At 41.4% G+C, this 23,075-nt stretch overlaps 1 protein-coding gene across 2 annotated transcripts in view; it reads left to right on the top strand.

Moving 5' to 3' along the window:
* Commd1 (copper metabolism domain containing 1) overlaps positions 1-23,075 on the top strand; it is a 98,874-nt gene that overhangs the window by 23,848 nt on the left and 51,951 nt on the right. For both annotated transcript variants that reach the window (XM_028777621.1, XM_028777629.1), the window contains exon 2: positions 11,296-11,577. In XM_028777621.1, the coding sequence (XP_028633454.1) occupies positions 11,296-11,577 (282 nt within the window). The remainder of the gene's footprint in view (positions 1-11,295; positions 11,578-23,075) is intronic.

The raw sequence follows: 23,075 nt of genomic DNA on the forward strand, positions 1-23,075 counted from the left end.
CTCTCTCTCTCTCTCTCTCTCTCTCTCTCTCTCTCTCTCTCTCTCTCATATGCCTGAGTGCGTGTGCGCATACACACACAAACATACACACACACATACAGCATCCACTGATCTCTTTCTTGTCTCCCTGCTTTTATTTTTCTCAGAAAGTTCAAATAGTTGGAGTCATGCAGAATGTAGTGTTTTCAGACTGTTTTCTTCAATTAGTAATAGACACCCTGTAGTCTTTAACATGATAACCCATTTCTTTTTAGCACTGGATAATACTCCATTGTTTGAGAGCTAGGGATTTAGTTCAGTACTAGAAAGCCTGGATGAAAATAATAAGAACAAAAACTAAACAAATGAATAAACACATTCCACTCTCTGGAGGGAAGACATCTTGGTTCTTTGTGAGTTTTGGTAACTAAGATTAAGGCCTCTGTAAGCATGCTTGTGCAGATTGTATGTGGACAGAATTTTCAACTAATTTGGGCAAATGCTAAGGGAAGCATTGGTTTAATGGGTGGTTGGAATATTCAACTTTGTGAGAAGCTGCCAAACCATCTTCCAAAGCAGCTCTACTACTTTTGCAAAGATAATTGTCATGGCCTCACATCCTTAGTTTTTGATAGACCTTGTTATGAATTCTGGCCTTATAGCATGTGAATTGGTCTTAATATTTGATTTGGTGACTTGTTTCTTAGAGTCTTAGAGACTACTTAATTGTGTGCAATAATTATTTAATTTTTTTTTAACACTAGCAATGTTTATCCAGAATAGGGTCTAATTTTGAGTGCCTAAGATGTGAATTTTTATGTGTTTAAATATCTCTGTAGTTTGAAACTATACATGTATTATAACTGTAACTGTGATCCCAGGTAGACAGCAAGTAGAGGGAGCGAGAGTGACCTGGATGTAGGATTCATTTTCATCAGCTTTGTAGTGTTATGATAAAAGAAAGGTTGGGTGGATCTGTTGAAGTATTTCATATTTGAATTGATTTTAGGTAGAGTCCAGGGCATTTTTGAAGTCTTTATGGTATTTGTTTTTGTTATACATAGTCACAGAATTTTATATTTGGTCATGTTAAACAATGTGTTCTATTTTATCCAAACATATGGCAGGTTGAGAATGACTTGGGTATAGGCTACCATGAATATTTATAACATGACTGTGTATTTACAACATGAACAATGCCTAAGATACCACAGCTTACCTATGGCTTTCTCATTGGTGACATCCTAGTCCACATGCTGTGTTTGTTATAGCGGATGAACCAACATTTTACATATCACGGTCTACAGCCTAGGGGTTATTCTATGGTTTGTTTCCTGTTTAGTTTTGTTTTTTTCAGTGTAATCTCGACTGACCTGGAACTTGCTATGTTAACCAAGATGACCTCCAACTCATAGAGATCCATCTGACTCTGCTTCCTGAGTGCTGGGATTAAAGACATGCACCACCACTCCAGGTCATTCTGTGGGTTTTGACAGACATAATGACATATCTGTAAAATTCCTCTGAATAGTTTTACTGCTCTAACAATCCCATGAGACTTATCTGTTCATCACTCCCATATTCCTGATTTTGATCTTCTTCTTGTCTTTCATAGTTGTTCACAGGTACCTATGTGTCAGTCAGTGTGCTAGACTATAAGGATTAAATAGTAAACATTGAGACAGAGTCCTTACACTCTTTTGTATTTTTTCAAGATTGGGTTGCTCTGTGTAGCCTTGACTGTCCTAGAACTCACTCTATAGACCAGGCTGGCCTTGAATTCAGAGATCTATCTGCCTCTGCCTCCAGAGTGCTGGGATTAAAGATGTGCACCTGTATGACTGACTGAGTCCTTTTAAAGCATTTATATTTTGCCGCAAGATCCAGGTAGGTCTGGCAGTTATCCTACACTAATGGTAAACACCACTAATTTATTGTAAAGTCTAGAGAGAGACCCCTATCCTAGGTTTGAAGGTTCAGGAAAGATATGTTTTGTAAAGTAAAATCTATATTTGTTTTGTTTTATTAGGTCAGAGTCTTATATAGCCCAGGCTGGCCTCGAACTCCTAATCCTCCTACCTCAACTTTCCAGGCGCTGAACCACTATACCAAGCTAAAGAAGATGTGTATTAAGGCCTGGATTAAGTGTTACTGTCTTAGTTAGGGTTTTACTGCTGTGAACAGACACCATGACCAAGGGAACTCTGATAAGAACACTTAACTGGGTCTGGCTTACAGATTCCGAGATTCAGTCCATTATCATCAAGGCAGGAACATGGCATCATCCAGGCAGGCATGGTGCAGTAGGAACTGAGAGTTCTTCATCTTCATCTGAAGGCTGCTAGAAGATTGGCTTCCAGGCAGCTAGGATTAGGGTCTTAAAGCCCACACCCACAGTGACACACCTAATCTAACAGGGCCACACCTTCTAATAGTGCCACTCCCTGGGCCAAGCATATACAAACCGTCACAGGTACCATCAAGGAATGGGGGTGAAGGAACAGCAGCTGGGATTTCTAGGCAGAGGTTCATAGAATATGGGTAGGATGGCTAATTTAGGAGATTAAAGGGTTCAGTAAAGGAGGGAAGCACAGTGAGTGGGAGATCATGAAAAGAATGGCAAAATGAAGAGAAATAGAAGTGGAGAGGAGAGGCCTTGCTGACCTTTATACCATCTTAAGGAGGTCAAATTTGGAGGTCAAAAAGTCCTTAAAGGGCCTTCTCACCCTCCTCTCTCTTATTCCCTCATAGGGATTTGAACTCTGGCCTCATAGATGTTAAGCTGTGCCATGCCACAGTGCTGCACTCTTGGTCTTTTTTAGTTCTTCTTGAGACATTGTCTTGTGTATACCTTGCTGGTCTTGAGATCACTAATGTGGGCGAAGGGAACCTGAGCTTCCAAACCTCCTGACTCTGCTTCTTGGGTGCTGGGATAACAGACAGGTCCTGCTTCTACCACCACATTTGTTTTGAAGTGTCAAATTTTGAATCCAGGGTTATAATATGCATGTTAGGAAAGCACTCGATCAACTGAGTGATGTCCCTCGTGGCCTCACCCCACTTTTAAAACTTTTCTTTATTATTAATGCATAATTAATTAATTGTGCAGAGCTATGAGTGTTATTGTGACATTTCATAAATGCATGTTGCCTTACTATGGCTGTGATAAACACCATGACCAAATCAACTTGGGAAGAAAGGGTTTGTTTCATCTTATAGTCCATCATGCAGGGAAGTCAATGCAGGAAAGCAAGGCAGAACTGATGAAGAGGTCATAGAGGAATCTCATTACTAGCTTGCTCCTCATGGCTTGCTCAGCTTGCTTTTCTATACACCCCAGACCACCAGCCTAGGGGTGGCCCCACCCACAGTTGGCTGGGCCCATCCACATCAATCACCATCCAAGAACGTTGCCTCAGACCAGTCTGGTGAGGGGATTTTCTCAATTGAGGGTACATGGAGGTATACAACTTCCTGTAACTCTAGTTCCAGGGGATATGGTGCTCTTTTCTGGCCTGGGGGGGTGGGTACAGCATGAATGTGGTGCAAGCAAAACACTCATGTGCACAAAATACACACACAATTAAATTTTAATACAATTAAAATACGCACGCACGCACGCACGCACGCACGCGACAATGTGGGCCTGATGTGTGTGGATGCAGGGTATGCCTGTAGAGCTCAGAAGAAAGCTTTGTGGAGCTTGTTCTCTTTGTTTTGTATGAACTCTGGGGATCAAACTCAGGTCACCTAGCTTGTCTCACTGGACCATTTTGCCTGCTCTGGCTGAGTGTGGAAAGCTTCTACATCTTGGACACTGGTCTTTTGTTTGTTAGTCTCATAGAGTAGAATCAATGGGTTAAAGAGACATGCAAGCAGGTCCCTTCATTCTGCTGAGGCAAGTACAGTGACAGGGACAGTAGGGCATTTGGAGAGCTGACAGGGGCAGTTACCTTATTAGGGGAGAAGATCCTGGGGAAGACATATTTGAATGAGTAGCAAGAGGCTAATGAGGCGAGGTGGTGATTGAAGGATATGTTCGACAGCCACAGCAGCACAGGGGCACCCAGAAAGGAACTGTCTTTGAGAATGCAGATATGGGACTTGTGAACAGGTTAGTGTCAAATAAGTACTGAAGATGTGCCTGGTTTTTTGAGCTTCTGCTTGATGCTCAGAACTTAGAAAAATGTTTGCTATAAAAAGTAAACAGGGGCCTAGAGAATAGTAGTCCTGAATACTCACATAGTGGTTCTGAATACTATATGAATAGTAGTTCTGAGACCATTCTTGTATTCATTTAAAATTTTATTATTATTATGTCTTTTATGTATGTGTGTGTTTTGTCTGCATGTAATATCTGTGCACCATTTGCATGCCAGTGCCCAGAGAGGCCAGTGGAGGGCGTTGGATCCCCTGAGACTGAAGTCACAGTGAACTGCTGTATCAGTGGCTGGGAATTGAACCCCATCCTCTGCAAGGGCAGCCAGGGCTCTTAACTTCTGAACCATCTGTCCAGCCCCCTGTTTACTTTTTTTTTTTTTTTTTGTTTTTTCAAGACCCTGTTTACTTTTTATAGTAAACATTTTTCCTAAGACTGGTTTTATTTCCTTATAGATAATTCTTATGTAAGTATATGGAGCTGGGGCGATGACTCGGTTGGAAAGTGCCTGGTAATCAAGTATGAGGAGCTGAATTTGGTTTCCCAGCATCCATGTAAAAAGCCAGGCACAGCAGCATGCCTGTGTAACTCCAGTGTGGAAGTGGTAATGGTGACATACAGATCTAGGCAGTGAGCTCCAGGGTTAGTGAGACATTGTGCCTCAAAAGGAAGATGGAAATTGATTAAGGAAAACACTGACCCCTGGCTTCCGAATTTATGTGCACAGACATGCATGATTGTTCCCCCACCACACATATGTACAACACACAGAACACATGTGCACACACACACACCATACATGTGCGCACACCACATATATGCACACACAGCATGCACATGCACACATACCACACATAGGCACACGCACACATACTACACATGTGCACACACATACCACACACATACACCACACATGCACACACAACACACATATGCCTACATAGTACATACGTGCGCGCACACACACCACACATATGCACGCATAGCACACACATGTGCATACACACCGCACACATGCACATGTATACACACAGCACACATATGCACATATAAAATATAGTTTATATGTTTTAAAAACGAATCAGCATGGCATAAATAAATGAAAATAAAGGAAACTACAGTAATCTTTAAGATGTAACTATTCAAGCACTATTGTATGTATATGTTCATGTTGCACCTATATGTGGAATTACTGTGACAATATAGCAACAAATGTACTTAATATACAGCTGTGTTGCATTGGCAGCTCATACACTTTAAACTCAGCAATGACTCTTCCAAATGTTCAACATCCTGTTTATAAAGTTGAAAGCTAGCCAAAGAACAAGTTATTTTAGTCACATTTCTGAAAAATTTAGTGTTTACTAAAACTGTTCAAAGGTACTTTCTCATATAAACAAAGTTAATTTCTAGGCCCTGGTCATTATAAACTGCTTTCTTCATACAGTGTCAGGTGGGGCCCTGCAGTCATGTGAGACTTGGGTTAGCCTGTTCTGTGGTATGTTCTTGAGCAGGGATTGACCATACTTCCTGTCCTTGTATAAGCTGAGAATTATTTCTGTTTTTGTTCTTTGCTGTTTGTTTTTCAAGATAGTGTTTCTCTGTGTAGCCTTGGCTGCCTGGAACTCACTCTGTAGACCAGGCTGTCTCTTCCTGCCTCTGCCTCCTGAGTGCTGGGACAAAGGCGTGTGCCACCACCTTTTTATATTTGTACTTATTTAAAAATGAGAAGAAAACTGAAGTGAAGCCGATTAGAGCCTTTCTTGAATAAAAAACTGATATTTAACGAGAATGCATAACTTTTAATTCAATACTAAGTCAGTTCCTCATTTATTTTTTAATTGTGTTAAGATATGGATGGATTGACCGCAGTTCAAGATACTGATGAAACTCAACTAAAATAGCTTTTGTGTCCTAGACACAGTTATGTCAGAATAAGACACGCTGCCCCGGAACTCCTTGTGTTGCTGAGGATGTTGGTCCTGCTGCTGCTCCTGGGCTGTCCATATGGGAGTGCATCACTACACACATCCCAGAGTAAAATCTCGTAGAATGAGGAGGAAATAGGACAGAGCTTCTGTGGCATAAAACAAGAAAATAGGAATATTTAACTCAATTCTAGTATAATTTACTGCTCAGTAATTCCCTCCTCCCTCTGAGGACTTGCCATGTGGCTCTACCTGTCCTAGAACTTGCATAAACAGACCAGATTTAGTCTTGGCTATTCTCCTGACTTTACGTCCTGAATGCTGAGATTATAGTCATGAGCCACCAGGCTAGTCTTTAAAGTAATACTTCTATTGGGAGTCCCAGCTAGAGATTTTGGATGTATTACATGGCAAATAGACAGTAAATGTGTTCAAGTGTAATGTAAAACATAATCTATCAGGAAGTTTGGGTGTTTGCCACACAATTTTTTAGAAGTGAATTTTTATTTTATCTTTTTATTTTTTTACTTTTTAAAAAATGTATGAATGCTTTATCTGCATATATATTTGCATCCCAGAAGATGGCATCAGATACTTTCATAGATCATAATGATCCACCACATGGTTGCTGGGAATTGAACTCAGAACCTCTAGAAGAACAGCCAGTGCTCTTTACCACTGAATTATCTCACCAGCCCTTTCACACAATTTTTATGTTAATAGAGACATCAAAAACAGTACATCTCTAGCTGTCCCCTGCCTGCGAGTCTATAGCTGTCCCCTGCCTGTGCGACTGTAGCCAGTCTCAGCCTGTGCACTACCTACCTTTGCACTCATTTGCTGTCACTGCTTGTGCTCTATTTTAGTGATAGCTTATGGGTCCAACTGATAGGACTGTGGTATAAATTACCTGAATAGCTGTGGTGTGGATGAGAAATGTACCCAGTTGGTGGTACTATTTGGAAAGGTTTAGGAGGTGCAGTTTTCCAGGAGGAAGCATGTTGCTGGAGGTAGGCTATGAGAGTATGTAGCTTTGCCTTACTTCCAGTTCACATTCTGTACCTTGTACTTACGAATGAGATGCTATCTTTCATCCTTTTGCTCCTGCTGATTGATCTATCTCCCAGTCACAATAGACTGTTTTCCCTCAAGCCATAAGCTGAAACAAATTTTTCCTTTTATAAATTGCTTTTGGTCATGGTGTTTAATCAAAGTAACAGAAAAGTAATGGAATGTTTTGGTGCATGCAGTTGGAAGGTTGCTGAGAGAGCCTATCCAACTGAAAGAAGACCTACAGGAACCAGGGCCCTGGGGACTGTGATAGAGCAGAGATATCAGTCCTGAGAGCACCTGGCATGTCTTCCGGGCTCATGTTCTTCTTTCTACCCCTACTCTTCTTTCCATATATCTCTCTACTCCTCCCCTTTCTAACTTTGTGTCAAAAATTGAAGAACTCCGCTGTCCACATTCCCAGTCTCACATTGTTTTGACACGGTGATCTCCAAAGTCAAGACTGTTATCCCCTGTCTAAGTGGGAAGTTGGCTTAGACCACCCTAGCTCACAGAGAGCAGAAGGTGCTCTAACTTGTCTAGTTTGGTGTACTTGCCAGCAGCCTCTGGCCAAGGGAGCACAGCAGCGTGTGGAAGAAATCTTCAGGGATTCCCACTTCACCTCAGCTGCTTCTGTCCTCAGATTTAGTTTTCTGTGTTCAGATTTAGCTTTGCATCGTAATTATCCACATGTCCAGCATTTGGTGGCTCCTTGTTGCCTGTGGATAACAGTGTTGTGAGTTTTGGCACACTGTGGTTTGACCTACACCACCTTTTCAACTTTCCTGCAAATTATTAAACTAAACTAGTTGGCTGACTTCTTCTTTTTTTTTTTTTTCCGAGACAGGGTTTCTCTGTGTAGCCCTGACTGTCCTGGAACTCACTCTGTGGACCAGACTGGCCTCGAACTCAGAAATCCGCCTGCCTCTGCCTCCCAAGTGCTGGGATTAAAGGCGTGTGCCACCACCGCCCTGTGTTGGCTGACTTCTAACAATGCATATTTCTCACTTGAAACAGCTAAATCTTTAAAAGATGAAACTTACTCTCCAAGGGATATGAACAAAGCTTTGTAGCTAATCCTTAGGTGGTGACTTTTTTATATTATTGATAGTAGAAAGAATCAGTTTGACTTTTTAATCAGCATCAGCAGTAGTGATGCCAGTATCTGTATCTGTGTGCAGTCACTTATGACAACCAACCAGAGAAACATGGCGCAACAGTTAGGACTCTTTGGCTCGCTGGTCTTTATGGAAAGTTTTTATGGTGGTTTTCTGTAAAACTTAGTGTTTCTGCTACCATGGTGTCTGTGAAGTGGAAAATAGAAGATGAGTTTCAGTAGAAGTAATAGATGTCTGAGCTGTACATCATGGGCTGGATTGAAGACAGCCACGGGCCACAGAGCCTGGGCGGTGTGGTCCCAATGGGTGCCATTGCAAGGAGCAAGTATGTAGTTGCAGAGATGGGAGAGACAGAGAAGGTAAGAAGTTTGTGACTATGAAGAGAGAACTGGAGACAGGCTAGCATGAGGAACAGCCTGATGTGAGAGAGGCCTGCACTGCCACCTGAGGCCATGGTGATGTCTCAGCCTGTGCTGCCTGCTCAGGGTCATGTCTGGATCTGTGGCACTGCCACAGCAGGGGTCTGTGTTGATGTCATGGCCTGTGTTACCACCAAAGACCACAATACCAAAGACATGCCTCTTGAGGTCATGTTGATCTGCCACCACACAGTGGCGCCCTGCCCACATGGGAAAGCTGGCCCTGCCCCTGCCCCTTGCCTGGGCAACGTGGGAGAGCTGGCTCTGGATAGCTGGCCCCAGTGAGCATGGAAGAGCTGGCCCTAAGCCTTGTCTGGCCAGCAGGAGAGTCAGCTCTGGTGGTGTGGGCGTGGGAGAGCTGTCAGGCTGATCAATTTAGCTACCACCTAGGCCCAGATCCAGGGCTTTGAGCTGGCCCACCCCAGCATCTACCCTATCTATGAGCTGCTGGACTGTGTGAAGGGGCTGGTCCTGCAGAACCAAAGCTGTAGGATCTCCGTAACTCAGGACAGAAGCAGAATATACTATATGTCTTGGTGACATTCTAGTATTTGTATAGCAGAAGCCAGAGGCCTCAAACCAGACCAATGACTCATTGCAATGAACATTTGAAAGTAAAGATGTGTGGACAAAAGAGTGTACTTGTGACACACCATGACACACTGCAGCTTCCATGGCAAGTTGTTTTGTTTTGTGGGGAAGGTTACAAGGATGGAGGCTATGTATGGAAGGACTGGGGAATGAGTGTGATTGGGATGCATGATGTGAAATTCACAAAGAATCGATGAAAATTTATGAATGAAAAGAAGTGATAGGGGGCTGGAGAGATGGCTCAGCAGTTAAGAGAACTGACTGCTCTTCCAAAGGTCCTGAGTTCAATTCCAGGCAACCACATGATGGCTCACAACCATCTGTAACAGAATCTGATGTCCTCTGGTGTGTCTGAAGGGGGAGCAACAGTGTACTCACATACATAAAATAAATAAATTTTAGAAAGCACTGATAGATGTGAAAATTCTTTGAGCATAGAGGACTCTGCAATCTTAAGATACTTTATTTTACAATTAATATAATTAGTGTCTTAGTTTGGCTTCTGTTGCTGTGACAAAACACCATGGCTGTAAGAAACCTAGGGAGGAAAGGGTGTATTTGGCTTGCAGGTTTCAGTCTGTCATCAGTGGACGGAAGGAAGCCAAGGTACACAGGAACTGAAGCAGAGACCATGGAGGAATGCCACTTACTGGCTTCTCCTCCTGACTTACCCAGTTGCTTTCTTAGACAACCCAGGACCCTGAGAGACAACTCAGGGGTTGAACTCTGCAAGTAGGCTGGGGGCTGGGGCCACCCCCCCCCACCCCACCCCACCCCACCCCACCCCACCTATGTCTATCATCAGTCAAGAAAACTATCCCACAGGCTGCCCACAGGCCAATCTGATGGAGACATTTTCTCAATTCAGTTGTGGTTCCCTAGATGACTGGAGATTGTGTCAGTGTTGAGAAAATATCAATCAATTAGTTACCGTGTTTTCTTGAATGCTAGAGTGGAGAACCCAGCTTCAATGGCAAGTAAGTAAAGTGTAAGTTAGTATACAGTGTCAGAGTAGCAGTGGTACTGAGCTACACGATTGAGACAGGCTGCAGAGCTGAAGTGACATCCATTTAACAGCACTGCCTCAGTACTTCTAATGGACAGCTCATGGTGCCACAGTGGCATGTCAGACCAGGCCTATTGATAAGGAATTATGTAAGATTTTATCAGAGAACTGTAGTTTTGAATTTTTTTGTTTCATTGTTTAGAATAATTTTTATTTCTCCATATGAAGCTATATATTTAAAACCTTGGGTTTATTTATTTTATATGTATTTGTATTTGCCTGTGTATATTTATGTGCATCCTGTGCATGCTGGTGCCTGGGGAGGTCAGAAGGGGCACCAGATCTGGAGTTACGGACAGTTATGAGCTGCCATGTACATGCTGGGAACTGAATCTGAGCCTTGGCAAGAACAGCAAGTACTGTTAATCTTTAAGCCATCTCTCCAGTCCCTGAAACTGGATATTTAAAGTTATATTCTAGCTTTTTATAGAGAATTTCTGGTATTTGAAAGGGGAGTATTTTTGCATTTGTCCTTATAATCATCGCTCATTTTGTCTTGTCACTTGTCTTCACTAGGGTTCCATTGCTATGAAGAGACTGTATGACAAAGGCAACTCTTATAAAGGACAACATTTAATTGGGGCTGGCTTACAGGTTCAGGGGTTTAGTCCACTATAATCATGGCAGGAAGCATGGTGCTGGAGGAGCCAAGAGTTCTACATCTTGATCCACAGGCAACCAAAGGAGACTGCGTGCCACACTGGGTGTAGCTTGAGCATAGGAGACTTCAAAACCTGCCCCCAGAGTGACACAGTTCCTCTAACAAGGCCATACCTCCTTAGTGTCTCATTCTTATGGGCCAAAGATTCAAATACATGAATCTATGGGGACCATACCTATTCTAGCCACCAAAGCACTCAATGGCCCTTTTTGAAAGCATATTCAGCAATTAAGTTCAATCAAAATATTTTCTGTAGCTAGGCTGCTAGCTTTCTCTAATTATCTACAAAGTTCAAATATGTTGCTTTTTCTTTTATCTTTATAGTCTATTGCATCTGCAGACATGGATTTCAACCAGTTAGAGGCATTCCTGACAGCTCAAACCAAAAAGCAAGGTGGCATCACCAGTGAGCAAGCTGCAGTCATCTCCAAGTTTTGGAAGAGCCACAAGACAAAAATCCGAGAGAGCCTTATGAACCAGAGCCGCTGGGACAACGGACTTCGGGGACTGAGCTGGAGAGTTGATGGCAAGTCTCAGTCACGGCACTCAGCTCAAATACACAACCCTGTTGCTATAATAGAGCTGGAATTTGGGAAAAGTGGACAGGTGGGTCCAACTTCAATTTCCCTTTATAAACTATGTATTTTCATTGCTTCTTTTTTAATCCATATACTTATTTTACTTTTATTTAACAGTGTTTGCAGAGGTAATCCTAAAATCACTTTTAGAGGTAGAATCATGTGAAAATTTTGATGTTTTCAGTTATAGACAGAGTCTAAAAAGCAGCCACAGGGTCCTTTAAGTTCTCTCAAAAGGGCAGATTCGGACAGTTGTGATTGCAGTCTCCCAGGCAATGGTAGAGACACAAAGAGCAGGAGCCGAGGTTAGCCAGTGCAGAGCTAACCTTTCCTACCCTGTTATCTGTGTAGTTGTTCTGGTATGAGAGGTGATAAATCCTAATCTCTCTCTCTTTTATTTCTTAATTTTTTTTATTGGATATTTTATTTACAGTTCAGATGTTATCCCCTTACCCCCCCCACCCCACCCCCATCCTAATCTGTTAACTGTATCAAATGTATTGTTCCTAGAGACCAGGTGTGCCATCTCTGAACTTAAGCTCACAAACAATTTTTTAATTGGATCTTGATTATTCATGAACCAGTGCAGCTTACCTTTGGAGTCTCTAGTCATTATAACAGGTGGTTTTAATGTCTGTGCGGTTTTTCTTAAAGCTATCTGGCTCCTGCTCCAGATGCCTGCTAAGTTAGACTTCAGGTGACCTGGCTTATGTTTTTGAGTGGGGAAGAGGAGAAAGAAACTGGTAATTAGAGACTATCCAGACCACTGAGTTAATCACATTCTTTTTTTTTTTTTTTTAAAAATAATCAAATAAGTGCTTTGATTATATCCTCTACTAGAAATGTATTTCCTTTCTCAATGCTTAGCACAGTCCCTTTAGCTAGCTGGTCTCTTCACATATGCTGTTCTTTAGGGTTTTTTTTTTTCCAATGTAATTCCATACTGACTTTAATTAGAGGCTTTTTGTTAATTAAGAAAATTAGAATGCCTTTTATTCATTTAGTTTAGAACAGTGTTAATTGTAGCAGTGGGCTTAGGTTTATTTGATTGTGAAGTCTAGCCAGTCAATCATGATGCTCTCTAGAAATGTGCCTGCTCTTCCTCCAGTGTGAAGTAAACAAAGTGTAATGAGAGAAAAAGTAAAGAGTAACAGGTAGACTTGGAGTTTTTTGGTATATGCATAGGCCAATTACCTTTTATTCTGGCAGTAGTGAGTGTACACATCCATCTGTGTCTCTAAGAAGATTGCTTTTAGGATGTCCCTGCACACATACCAAACCATGCTCAGCGCCTTTTCATAAAATTGTGTAGTATTTTCATGTAACTTACGTATATCCTCTTTTATAATTCTAGATTACTTATAATTCCTAAAACAATGTAAATTCTATGTAAGTTGTTATGCTGAATAATGACAAAATAAAGTCAGTACATGGTAGATACAGATATTTTGTGTGAGTATTTTTATGTTGTGAATGGTTAAATCTTCAGATGTGGAGCCTGTCAGGAGGAGTCTACATGTTGTTGTCTTTAAGTACTTAATATGTGCTCAGGATATGAGAACATATATATCTATTGGAAGAATCTTAGGAAATTATTATACCATTTCTTTAACCTAATATTTCCCTAATACTTGAACTAAGATTATAATGTGCCTTTTTGATTTTATTACAATAGTTTACAAGCCATGCACTCAAAGGAAAGAAGCTTTGACACACAGACCAAAATAGTTGAATCTGAAAATTATCTACCGTGTAAAGTAAATGGCATAATTTATATCTGACTCTGTTTACCTCAGAGAGTGCCAGTGATGTTAACCTGGGGATCAAAGCAACGGCGTCAGCGTGTTGGCTCTGCAGCCGGAGCTTCCCGCTTGGGGCTGCGTGTGTCACGTCCTTATGCTTTAGTGTGTTGTATTTTCATTCGATTCTAGGAATTTCTTCCTCTTTTCGTACTACAAAATATTTAATAAAAATAAATTTATAATCTATTCTAAAATCTATAGAATTTAATAAAAAGTACAACAAATATTTCCACTTCTTTGTAAAACTTTATGCAGTTCAAGCAACACATTCCAGAATTCTATAAATATGGTCACATAGTGAGATATAAACATTTTTAAAAGTAGGTAAAAAGGATGAGACTGGGTGTTACAAACTTAAATTCCAGGGAAATGTTGCTTTGATAATGTGCACAATTTGATTGTGCTACAATGCATTGTATTTTAGAAAATAACTTTCTCAAGCACAGCGCTTTTCTTGTTTCTGAGTAACCAGTTCCCTATAGAGCAACAGATGACCCTTTTGTTCTTGTTGGCGACTGTGTAAAAGAAGCACTGGCTGGAGGAGCCTTCTACCCAAACAGAGCATGCAAACTTGTCTAGCCATGTGTGTGCTTGCCACCCTTGCCCACAGTGTGGCACTGGGCATACTTCTCAACAACAGTCTCCTGGCTTTTCTCAGCAGCACTCATTTGTTTTGCTTTCATTTTCCAAGACAGGGTTTCTGTGAAGCTCTGATTGTCCTGGAACTCACTTTGTAGACCAAGCTGGCCTTAGACTGAAAGATTTGCCTGCCTCTGCCTCCTGAGTGTTAGGATTAAAGGCGTGCGCCACCACTACCCGGATATTTTGTTGATTTTATGTTTGATATTTTCCTTATATTTGCTTGCTTACTGCTTCAGTATAGTTCATTGTTCCCTATGTCTGTCTCATGAATGCTATTTTTCTTCTTCAGTGTGTAGGATTCCTTCCAGTAGCTACTATTGCTATCTTCAGACACGCCAGAAGAGGGCATCGGATCCCATTACAGATGGTTGTGAGCCACCATGAGGTTGCTGAGAATTGAATTCAGGACCTCTGGAAGAGCAGTCAATGCTCTTAACCGCTGAGCCATCTCTCCAGCACATCATGGAAGCTTTTTTCCCCCTTTCCAATTGTGAAGAATAGTTCTGCTGGATATAGTAATCTAGGTTGGCCATTGTTGGCCATTGTTTTTTAGAGCTTGAAATGGACCATTCCTTCCTTCTGGCCTTTAGCTTTTTCAGTGAGGAAATCTGCTGTTATTCAAATGGATTTGCCTTTGTATGTGATTTGATATTTTCCCCTATGATCCTCAATACTCTCTTTTTTTCGTAAATATGATTTTGAACTGTAGCACACATGGTCTTGTCTGTTTGTCTTGGTTTCTGAATACTTCCTGTATCTGGGTAGCCATCTCTTCCCCATATATGGGAAATATCTCTTATAATTTTATCAAATACATTTTCTGTATCTTAAATAACTTCTCCCTTTTCTCTGTCTTTTCATTGCATCTTGTAAATCTCATACGTTGTCTTTGTCATTCCTGCTTTTGTGACATCGGGAACTGAACCTAGGACATACTAGGACTTGCTAGGCACGTACTCAGCCACTCAGCCATGTTCTGGCCTTCCCTTCTTTTGTCCTTTCTGTTTTTGAGATTGAATTTCAGAAAGCTGCCTAGGCTTGCCTTAACCTTCATCTCAGATAGACCTTGAACTTGTGGTCCCCTCCCTCTGCTTCCTAAGCATCTGGTGCTATAGGCTAATTGGATATGACAATATGAAGTACAGTATAAACCAATTAAAAACAGTCTCCTCTTCAATTAGAATAATTTTTGAAGGACCAAAAGAACAAATGTAGTATGTAGTCTCTCTTTTGGAATTGGTGTGAGACCTGTTTCTGTGCAGTCCCCAGGCCTGATGACACTTGCTATGGATTTCCAGAGTGAACTGAAAATATATTTGATACAATTACAGAGAGAGGGATGCTTGCCTCTGGTTTCACTGCTGCTGACTTAGTAGAGGTCTTTTCAGAATGGCTTCTTAGGGTTGGAGAGGCAGATCAGTAGTTAAGGTCACTGCCTGCTCTTCCAGAGGACCCAAGTCTGATTTCCAGTCTCCAGACAATGGCTCATAACTGTTGGTAACTCCAGTTCTAGGAGATCCAATACCCTTTTTTTGCCTTGGAGAGCACCAGGCATGCACGTGGTGCACAGATGTCCATGAAGGCAAAATATCTGTACACATAAAATAAAATGAAAAATAGTGGCTTCTCAGCTGTACATGCCTATAATTCCATCCTTGGAAAGGCAGAGCCTAGGTCTCCTGTATTCACCCACTTGGCTTCCTGGTGAGTAAGCATCATTTGAGTGATTTGCATATTATGCTGTGGGCAGACCAGGCTTCAAGACTCTAGGAGCTGACATTTGCATCTGATTTTTTTCTTGATAACTTCTGCTTTCTGATCCAGAGCATATGCTTACAAAATTAAGGAGTCTCTACAGACAGAGTCAGTTCTCTGAGCTTGTGTTAAATCCTCTGCATTTACCATGCTCATCACTTTTGGTGGTGACTTAGGAAAGGCTCCTTCCTGGTGGTAGCCGGTTCTTTTTCATCACATCATACACGTTATTTCTCCCATGTTCCACCCTCAGGCAGTAGTAGGTCAGCAGAAGACTCAACACAAGCAGAAGTGGGGTGCTGGGATGCTCGTTGTCTCTGCATTTCAGGCTCACCCAAGGCGCCCTGAGGCTCACAGCTGTTAGACTTTGCCTCAGACAAGAACTGCTGCTTTAGGTTGAGTAGGAAAGGCTGCTCTGAGTGTTGAATAGCAGGTAGGCGCCAACCTCAGGAAGGTCTTGAGGACAAAACTTACAGGTAGAGGTACAGCCATGCTAAGAAGTTAGCCTTGCGTCATAGTGTACATGTGGAGGTCAGAGGACAAATTTCCGAAGTCAGTTCTCTTTTTCTACCATGTGGGTCCTGGGAATCAAACTCAGGTCATCAGACTTGGCAGCAAGCCCCCTTTCCTGCGGAGGCATCTTACCAGTCTGGGATGAAGTTTATACTCTATTTGAACTTAAATCTGTTAGAGGCACTACTTTAATTTTCTTGTATTCTGCTAAAAGTGAAGCTAGACCTAAGACCTTTTTCAACTAAACAGAATGTCTACAAGATTGATAGTGTTATGACTATCCCAATGAATTTTATAACATTAGAATGATAACCTACAGTTAAATACACTGTACAGTTCACTTGGCTGTGTTTTTGTTGTGTTTCATTTGCAGTACTGGAGTTAAGTCCCTAATCTCCCAAATGCTAGGCAAGTTCTCAACCAGTGATTGACACCCCTGGTCCCTGTAGTCACAGTTATGTACCACAGAAGTTAAGCAGATACTTTGCATTGGTTCAGCCAAGAAGAACTTCTGGGTGTTTTTTTTTAATGGATTCTTCTGAAGATCTTGCTTCCTGGGATCTGTGTAAATTCTGAGCTGAGATGTTTTCCTTTCCTGTACTGTCTCCTTAAGAGATCTCTCTGTTTGAGGTCCTGTGAGCACTGTTGCTCTGTAACCAGTGCAAATAGAGTATGTGCCACAGTAAGGCTCTTCTCCAGCCTGGATGTACACCTGCACGCCAGAAGAGGCACAGATCTCATTACAGCCACCATGTGGTTGCTGGGAATTGAACTCAGGACCTCTAGAAAAGCAGCTACTACTCTTAACCTCCAAGTCACCTCTCCAGCCTTCCCATACATTTTATTTCTCTAGTTTAATTTTTTTTTGAGTACATGAAGTACATTGAGCATACAGTAGAAGGGACTTAGAATACGCCTTTGATACATTGCTATGTAAGGACTGATCAGAGTGTATGAATCTTATTAACTTTTTTTGCTGTCAAACCCTCTAGTGTGTTCTTTGTAATGAAGAATTCTTTACTTCAGTGAAACCCACTATCCTCGTCTATACTTCCCTGTACTACTTTTGGGAACTTTTTAAAAATTGTAAAATTACATTTATTTATTCAGTCGAGGTTAGGGTATATACCAGGGTTTGAATGTGAAGATCGGAGGATAGCTTGCTGAGAGTCAGTCTTCTCTTTCTTCCTTGTGGGCCTCAGAGTCGGATTTCAGGTCACCAGTCTTGGTGGCACTTGCCTTTACTGGCTGAGCCATTTTGCCGCCACCTTGGCAGCTTTTGTATTGACTTAGCTTCTTTAAAACAAGGTATAAGTAAACATATGTTACCTTAAATCTTATTTTTAGATTCCTGGTCATTTATGACTCCTGTATATTTGGCCACTATATTTTATCAACTGAAAGGGTGCATTCGTGTCTCTCTCTCTCTCTCTCTCTCTCTCTCTCTCTCTCTCTCTCTCTCTCTCTCTGTGTGTGTGTGTGTGTGTGTGTGTGTGTGTGTGTGTGTGTAAGCCCAAGGATATCCTTTGGTTTTATACACCTTGTTTTTCTAAAAAGGGGCTCTCATTGGCCTGCATCCCACCAAGTAGGATAGGCTGGTTGACTGTCCGTCAAGCCTAGGGTTCCGCCTGCCTCTGCCTTTCCAGTGCTAAGATCTCAGTGTGCCCATCACTTTGATGTGGTTTCTAGGGATTGAACTTAGGTTCTCATGCATGCTCAGGAAGTACTTTTGCATCTGATCATCTTTCCAATCACGAGATAGGAGTTTCACAGGATCAGATATACCTCCCCTTTTCTTTGAAACAAGAATTCGGGGTTTAAGGGATAATACCCTACGGAAGTAAATGAGGAAACAAACAGAAACCCTAAGTGGTTGCCGATAAAGTGCGGTACTCAAACTTCCACTTTTTCCTCAGTTAAAGGACAAAGGCCCAGACCTTTGGAAAAGCATTGAATTAATAAGCAAGCTTTGAGAAGGAAAACGAGAAAGTAGCTCCTTAAAATGATTATGAACTGTCTTACATTGGGTAGGAATTGATATTTACTTGAATTGCTGGCTCATTGTTTACATTGAAAGCTTTTACAGTTAGCAAATATGTTAGCATGCTGTAGAGTGTAACCGAAGCTGGCAAAGGATGTGATGGCCCACTGTGTTTGTGATGCAACCTGAAGGTAGAAAATGTATCGGAAGCAACTACCAAATTGGAGACTAGCCTGTTGGGGTGGAAGAGCTTTTTTGTTTCAATTAAGATTCACATTGTAATTATGTCCAGGAATGGAGGACAGTAAGAGGATGGTGGGATTAAGCCCTAACCTTGCTTCAGCTTTCCATCTCTTGCTGTCCTTCCCTTTCTGGATGGTCACTTTGAGCATCTCTGCATGCTGGTTCTCCTTCCCCCTTGGACTAACTTCTTTCACAGCAGCCCTTTTCTCTGTCACAGTGCTGAAGTTTAACGTCTCACTAACAACTGATAAATTCATCAGCACTCTCTGAATGCTTCTCATCATTTACATTGAGGCTGTGTCTCTGACCAAGAAGTTTGTGTGATATTAGACACATGTGCTGCATAGGTGTGGACAAGGTTTTCTCCCTGAGCACAACACCAAGTGTCCTTGCCCTTTGACTCTTAAGTACAGACATTGAAACAGTCTCATACCTCAGAAGATCAGCACTTTGTTTATAGTCCAATAAACAAGAAACCAAGTGGCAGTTGAGGTTGTTAGCAATGTGAGGCCCAAATTTCAGGCTCTGTAGTCACTTTCTAGCAAACCATCCCAAACTATTACTGGGTGCTTTGGTTTCCTCATGCAGGGAGTCTGGCACACTACTTCAGTATTTGGCTTAAGCCCAAACTCGTGTTGGACTGCCTGCAGGTCCAAACCAGTACAGCACAAACCTCTGCAAGCCTGGAGCAGAGTGGGATAGGCAATCACATTTATACTAGCTGTATCATTTTGTATATTGACCCATGAAAACAAACAAACAAGATGGCGCCTTTCACTTAAAACTGTGCCTTGTCTGCAAAATTTGTCCCCCACTTTTCTCTGTACGTGTTACTGACTGTGACCCGTGGAAGATGAGGATTCTCAGTTCTCCATCTGTTAGGTTAAAAGAACCAGAGTTTATGGACACGTATGTAACTATCCAGATAGAGTGGTTTCTTACCATAAAGGTATATGGACTTTTCTCCAGTGTTGATGTTGGTAAATATAGAATCTCTTCATATTTGTATTTTCATTTCATATTCAGTTAGCTGCACAAATTAAACTTAACTGCTGTGATTAGTTGGTTGAGCATTGCACTAAAGGCGATACTTTAAATCCTGCTTTATATACATTACTTTATTGTCCCTACAACAGTGTTGTATAAAGTAGGCATTAGGATTTCTTTTTAATAAATGAAGAGGATAAAAAAATTTACTTATTCTTTAATCACATGACAATTCTTTACTCAAGTTAGAAGACAGCAAATGTTTCAGTTCACTGTCTTGTTTTGCAGTCACATTGTCTTAAAGTATTGTCTGTTACCACTTCAAGATAAACTTAAAGTCTTGTCTGTTACCACTTCAAGACAAACTTGTGGGTATAAAACCTAACTCAGTGGGTGGATTGTATATGGTAGTGAGAAAGAAGCGGAGGGAAGATGGAGAGATGGCTCGGCAGGTGAGAGCACTTGCTGCTCTTGCACAGGACCCAAGTCAGTTCCAGCACCTAGGTGGGCAGGCAGCTCCCACGAACCATAACTCCAGCTCCTCCTGGAGTTGCTCCTCCGATGTCCTCTGCTGGCTCCTGTGGACACCTGTACATACCTGTGCATACTCAGGCATGGACATAAAGAAAAATAGAAAGATTTTGTTGTTTTTGCTCTTTTTGAGACAAGATTTCTCTATGTAGCCCTGTGTTGTCCTGGAACTTGGCTCTTGTCCACTAGGGTGGACTCAGACTGACAGAGATCTGCTGCCTCTGCCTCCTGAATGCTTGGATCAAAGGCATGCACCACCATACCTAGACAAGTCATTCTTTTAAAGTAGAGCTGATAATGGCTTCTCTGGAGCTGATGTATGGTTATTGTTTGTGGCAGAGACTTCTTAGTCCTATACAAGTTAAACTTTGACACCAATTCTAAATTTTTCTAATGCTCTTTGAAGAAGCAGCCTCTCATTCTATAGGGTTTTGAATGCAGAGCATGAATTATCTCCACCAGACTTTTGAATTTAAAGTCTACTTGCAAAATACTTTGAGATTTGCTTCTGTTTATCACCTGAATTAATAAACTCAGTCTTCTGGTGGTTTCTGTTTAAATCCTGGAAAGTCTGACATAAGATTTTTTTAGAATAATACTCTATTTTTCTGAGCCATATGGTGATAGTCGGGAAGTCTGTGCTGTGCATTGTATTGGAGTCCATTTGCTTGTGTGTAAATCTGGATTTGCCTGTTTGTCCACTTCTGATGCTGGCCCATTAGCATCGATGCTACTCTCCATTTGCATTTCAAGAATAAACTTACACTTGCCAGCTGTGTTCCCAGTCTAATGTTTCAGAGTGTGGGCTTTGTAGAGGTGTCCTAGTCACTGTTCTACAGCTGTAAAGAGACAGACACCATGACTGTGGCAACTCTTAGAAAGGGAAGCATTTAATTGGGACTTGTTTACCATTTCTGAGGTCACCCATTGTCGTCATAGCTGGAAGCATGAGAGCACATGGGCAGACATGGTGCTGGAAAGAATTCTACATCCAGATCCACAGGCAGCAGGAAGAAAGAACCACTGGGCCTGCCTGGGGCTTTGACCTCCAGTGACACACTCCCTCCAGCAAGGCCACACCTCCTAGTCCCTTTCAACTGCTGCCACTCTCTGATGACTAAGCATTCAAAAGTAGGAGCTTGTGGGGGCTGTTCTTATTCAAACCACCACTAGCCCCCCATTTAATTAGGAAAATTAATTCATATGCTGCCTGCCATACATACGGTGCCCAGATGAAGACTGGGATCTGTAGTTAACTTTAGAAACAAATGGGTTAGATAGAAATTTAAGGTCAGCATGGACCCAGTGCCTTCGGCTGGCCTCTGTAGTCACTATGCACATGTGGTACACAGACATATGTAGAGGTAAAACATTCATACATATAAAATAAAAATAAATCTTTAGGGTAATTTTTTTCCTGTCTTATATGGACTACATTATTTTCTTGTTTAGAAGTCAGCTGTTTAGTGGGAAATACCTTTAATTAACACATTGGATTTTGTGGATGTTAGATGAATATCTTGTTTGTTTGCTTGTCTGCATGCTTCCTTGCTTTGTCACTTAAGTCTGTCTGGTTGGTCACTTGGTTGATTGGTTGCTTCTGAAATAGAGAATCAGGGAACCCAAATGTAGAGGTTTCACCCTGGTCTATTTACTAAAGGAATTATAGTTACCCAGCAGTATTGAATCTCCATTCCTATTTTGATAGTATGTTTGTATGTAGTCTGAGTGTATCCCCTAATTGTTCATATGTGGAAGTCTGGTCCTCAGTGTGCTGATGTTATGTATATTTTAATTGAAAATAAAGTTTTTCATACAATAAAAAAAAATTTAAGGTCAGAATTATAAATGAGATGGTAGTATTGCCATCCCTACCATGCAGTGCCTAAGAGCCCTTTCGTAACTGCCCTCATGGCCTATAGCTTGTATTTCCATCATCAACTATGAAAGCCTCAGATACAGTAGCTGTGGAAGTGGTCGTTTTATTGATTTTCTAGTCTTATTAATGCTTGGATTGGAATTTCGTGGATTTCCCTTGGGAAACAAGCAGGAGGATAACTTTTGATGAGGATATTTTTACAACTTGAACAAATGAACACTTCTGTAGGTAACTATTCCTATCTTGTATATTTAACTCACACAGCTTGTAAACTCAGTAACGAAGTTGGTATTTAGAAATAGAGAAGTAACTCTCGGAGTTTTAAAGAGCACAGGCTTGTGCTCTTCCTTTTCACCTGAGGGAGTCTCATCAGAGTGGCCTTTCTTAGAGAGGTTGACTCCCTCCGCAGTGTGGGGTCGCTCGAGACTCAGCTCTTCCTCCAGATAAGTACATGCTGGGATGGGATAATTTGTTTAAGTCAGTAGATTCCAATGCCCAGCACAGCAGTTCTTAACCTTCCTAATGCTGAGTCCTTTATAATATAGTTCCTCATGTTGCGGCTACCCCCAACCACGAATTATTTTATTGCTACTATATAACTCTAATTTTGCTACTGTTATGAATTGTAGTGTAAATATCTGTATTTCAATGGTCTTAGGCAATCCCCATGAAAGGGTCATTTAACCCCAAAAGTTCAGAACCACCAAGCTAACATGATAAGATTCACGTTGAAATTTCCTTAATCACGATTACAGTTTATTTTAAGTGAGTCTGCTTATACTCTGTGGATAAAAAAATTTACAGGTCTCTTTTTTAAATATTTAATTTTATTTTTAATTATATGTCTGTGTTTGTGTTTATGTGTTTAAATATAATATCCAAAGAATCCAGAAAAGGGTGTTGGATTCCCTGAAGCTGGAGTTAACAGGCAGTTGTGAGCTGCCTGTCAGGGGGTCCAGGAACCAAATTCTGGTCCTCTGTAAGAGCAGTGACCACTCAACAACTGAGCTGTCTCTCTAGTTCCTCTCTAGCCTTCTGGAAAAACACTGGTGGGTTTCTTTGCTTGATACATTATATTCGTAGAGTAGACAGGTTCTATTTGTCAGGTTACATACTTACAGGGTGTAAATGTTGTTTGCTGGTACTGGGGTAATGATGCCACTGGCTGAAAACAGCCCTTTGACATGGGCACT

Source organism: Grammomys surdaster, unplaced genomic scaffold (assembly GCF_004785775.1).
Source record: "Grammomys surdaster isolate TR1022 unplaced genomic scaffold, NIH_TR_1.0 67, whole genome shotgun sequence".
NCBI lineage: Eukaryota > Metazoa > Chordata > Mammalia > Rodentia > Muridae > Grammomys > Grammomys surdaster.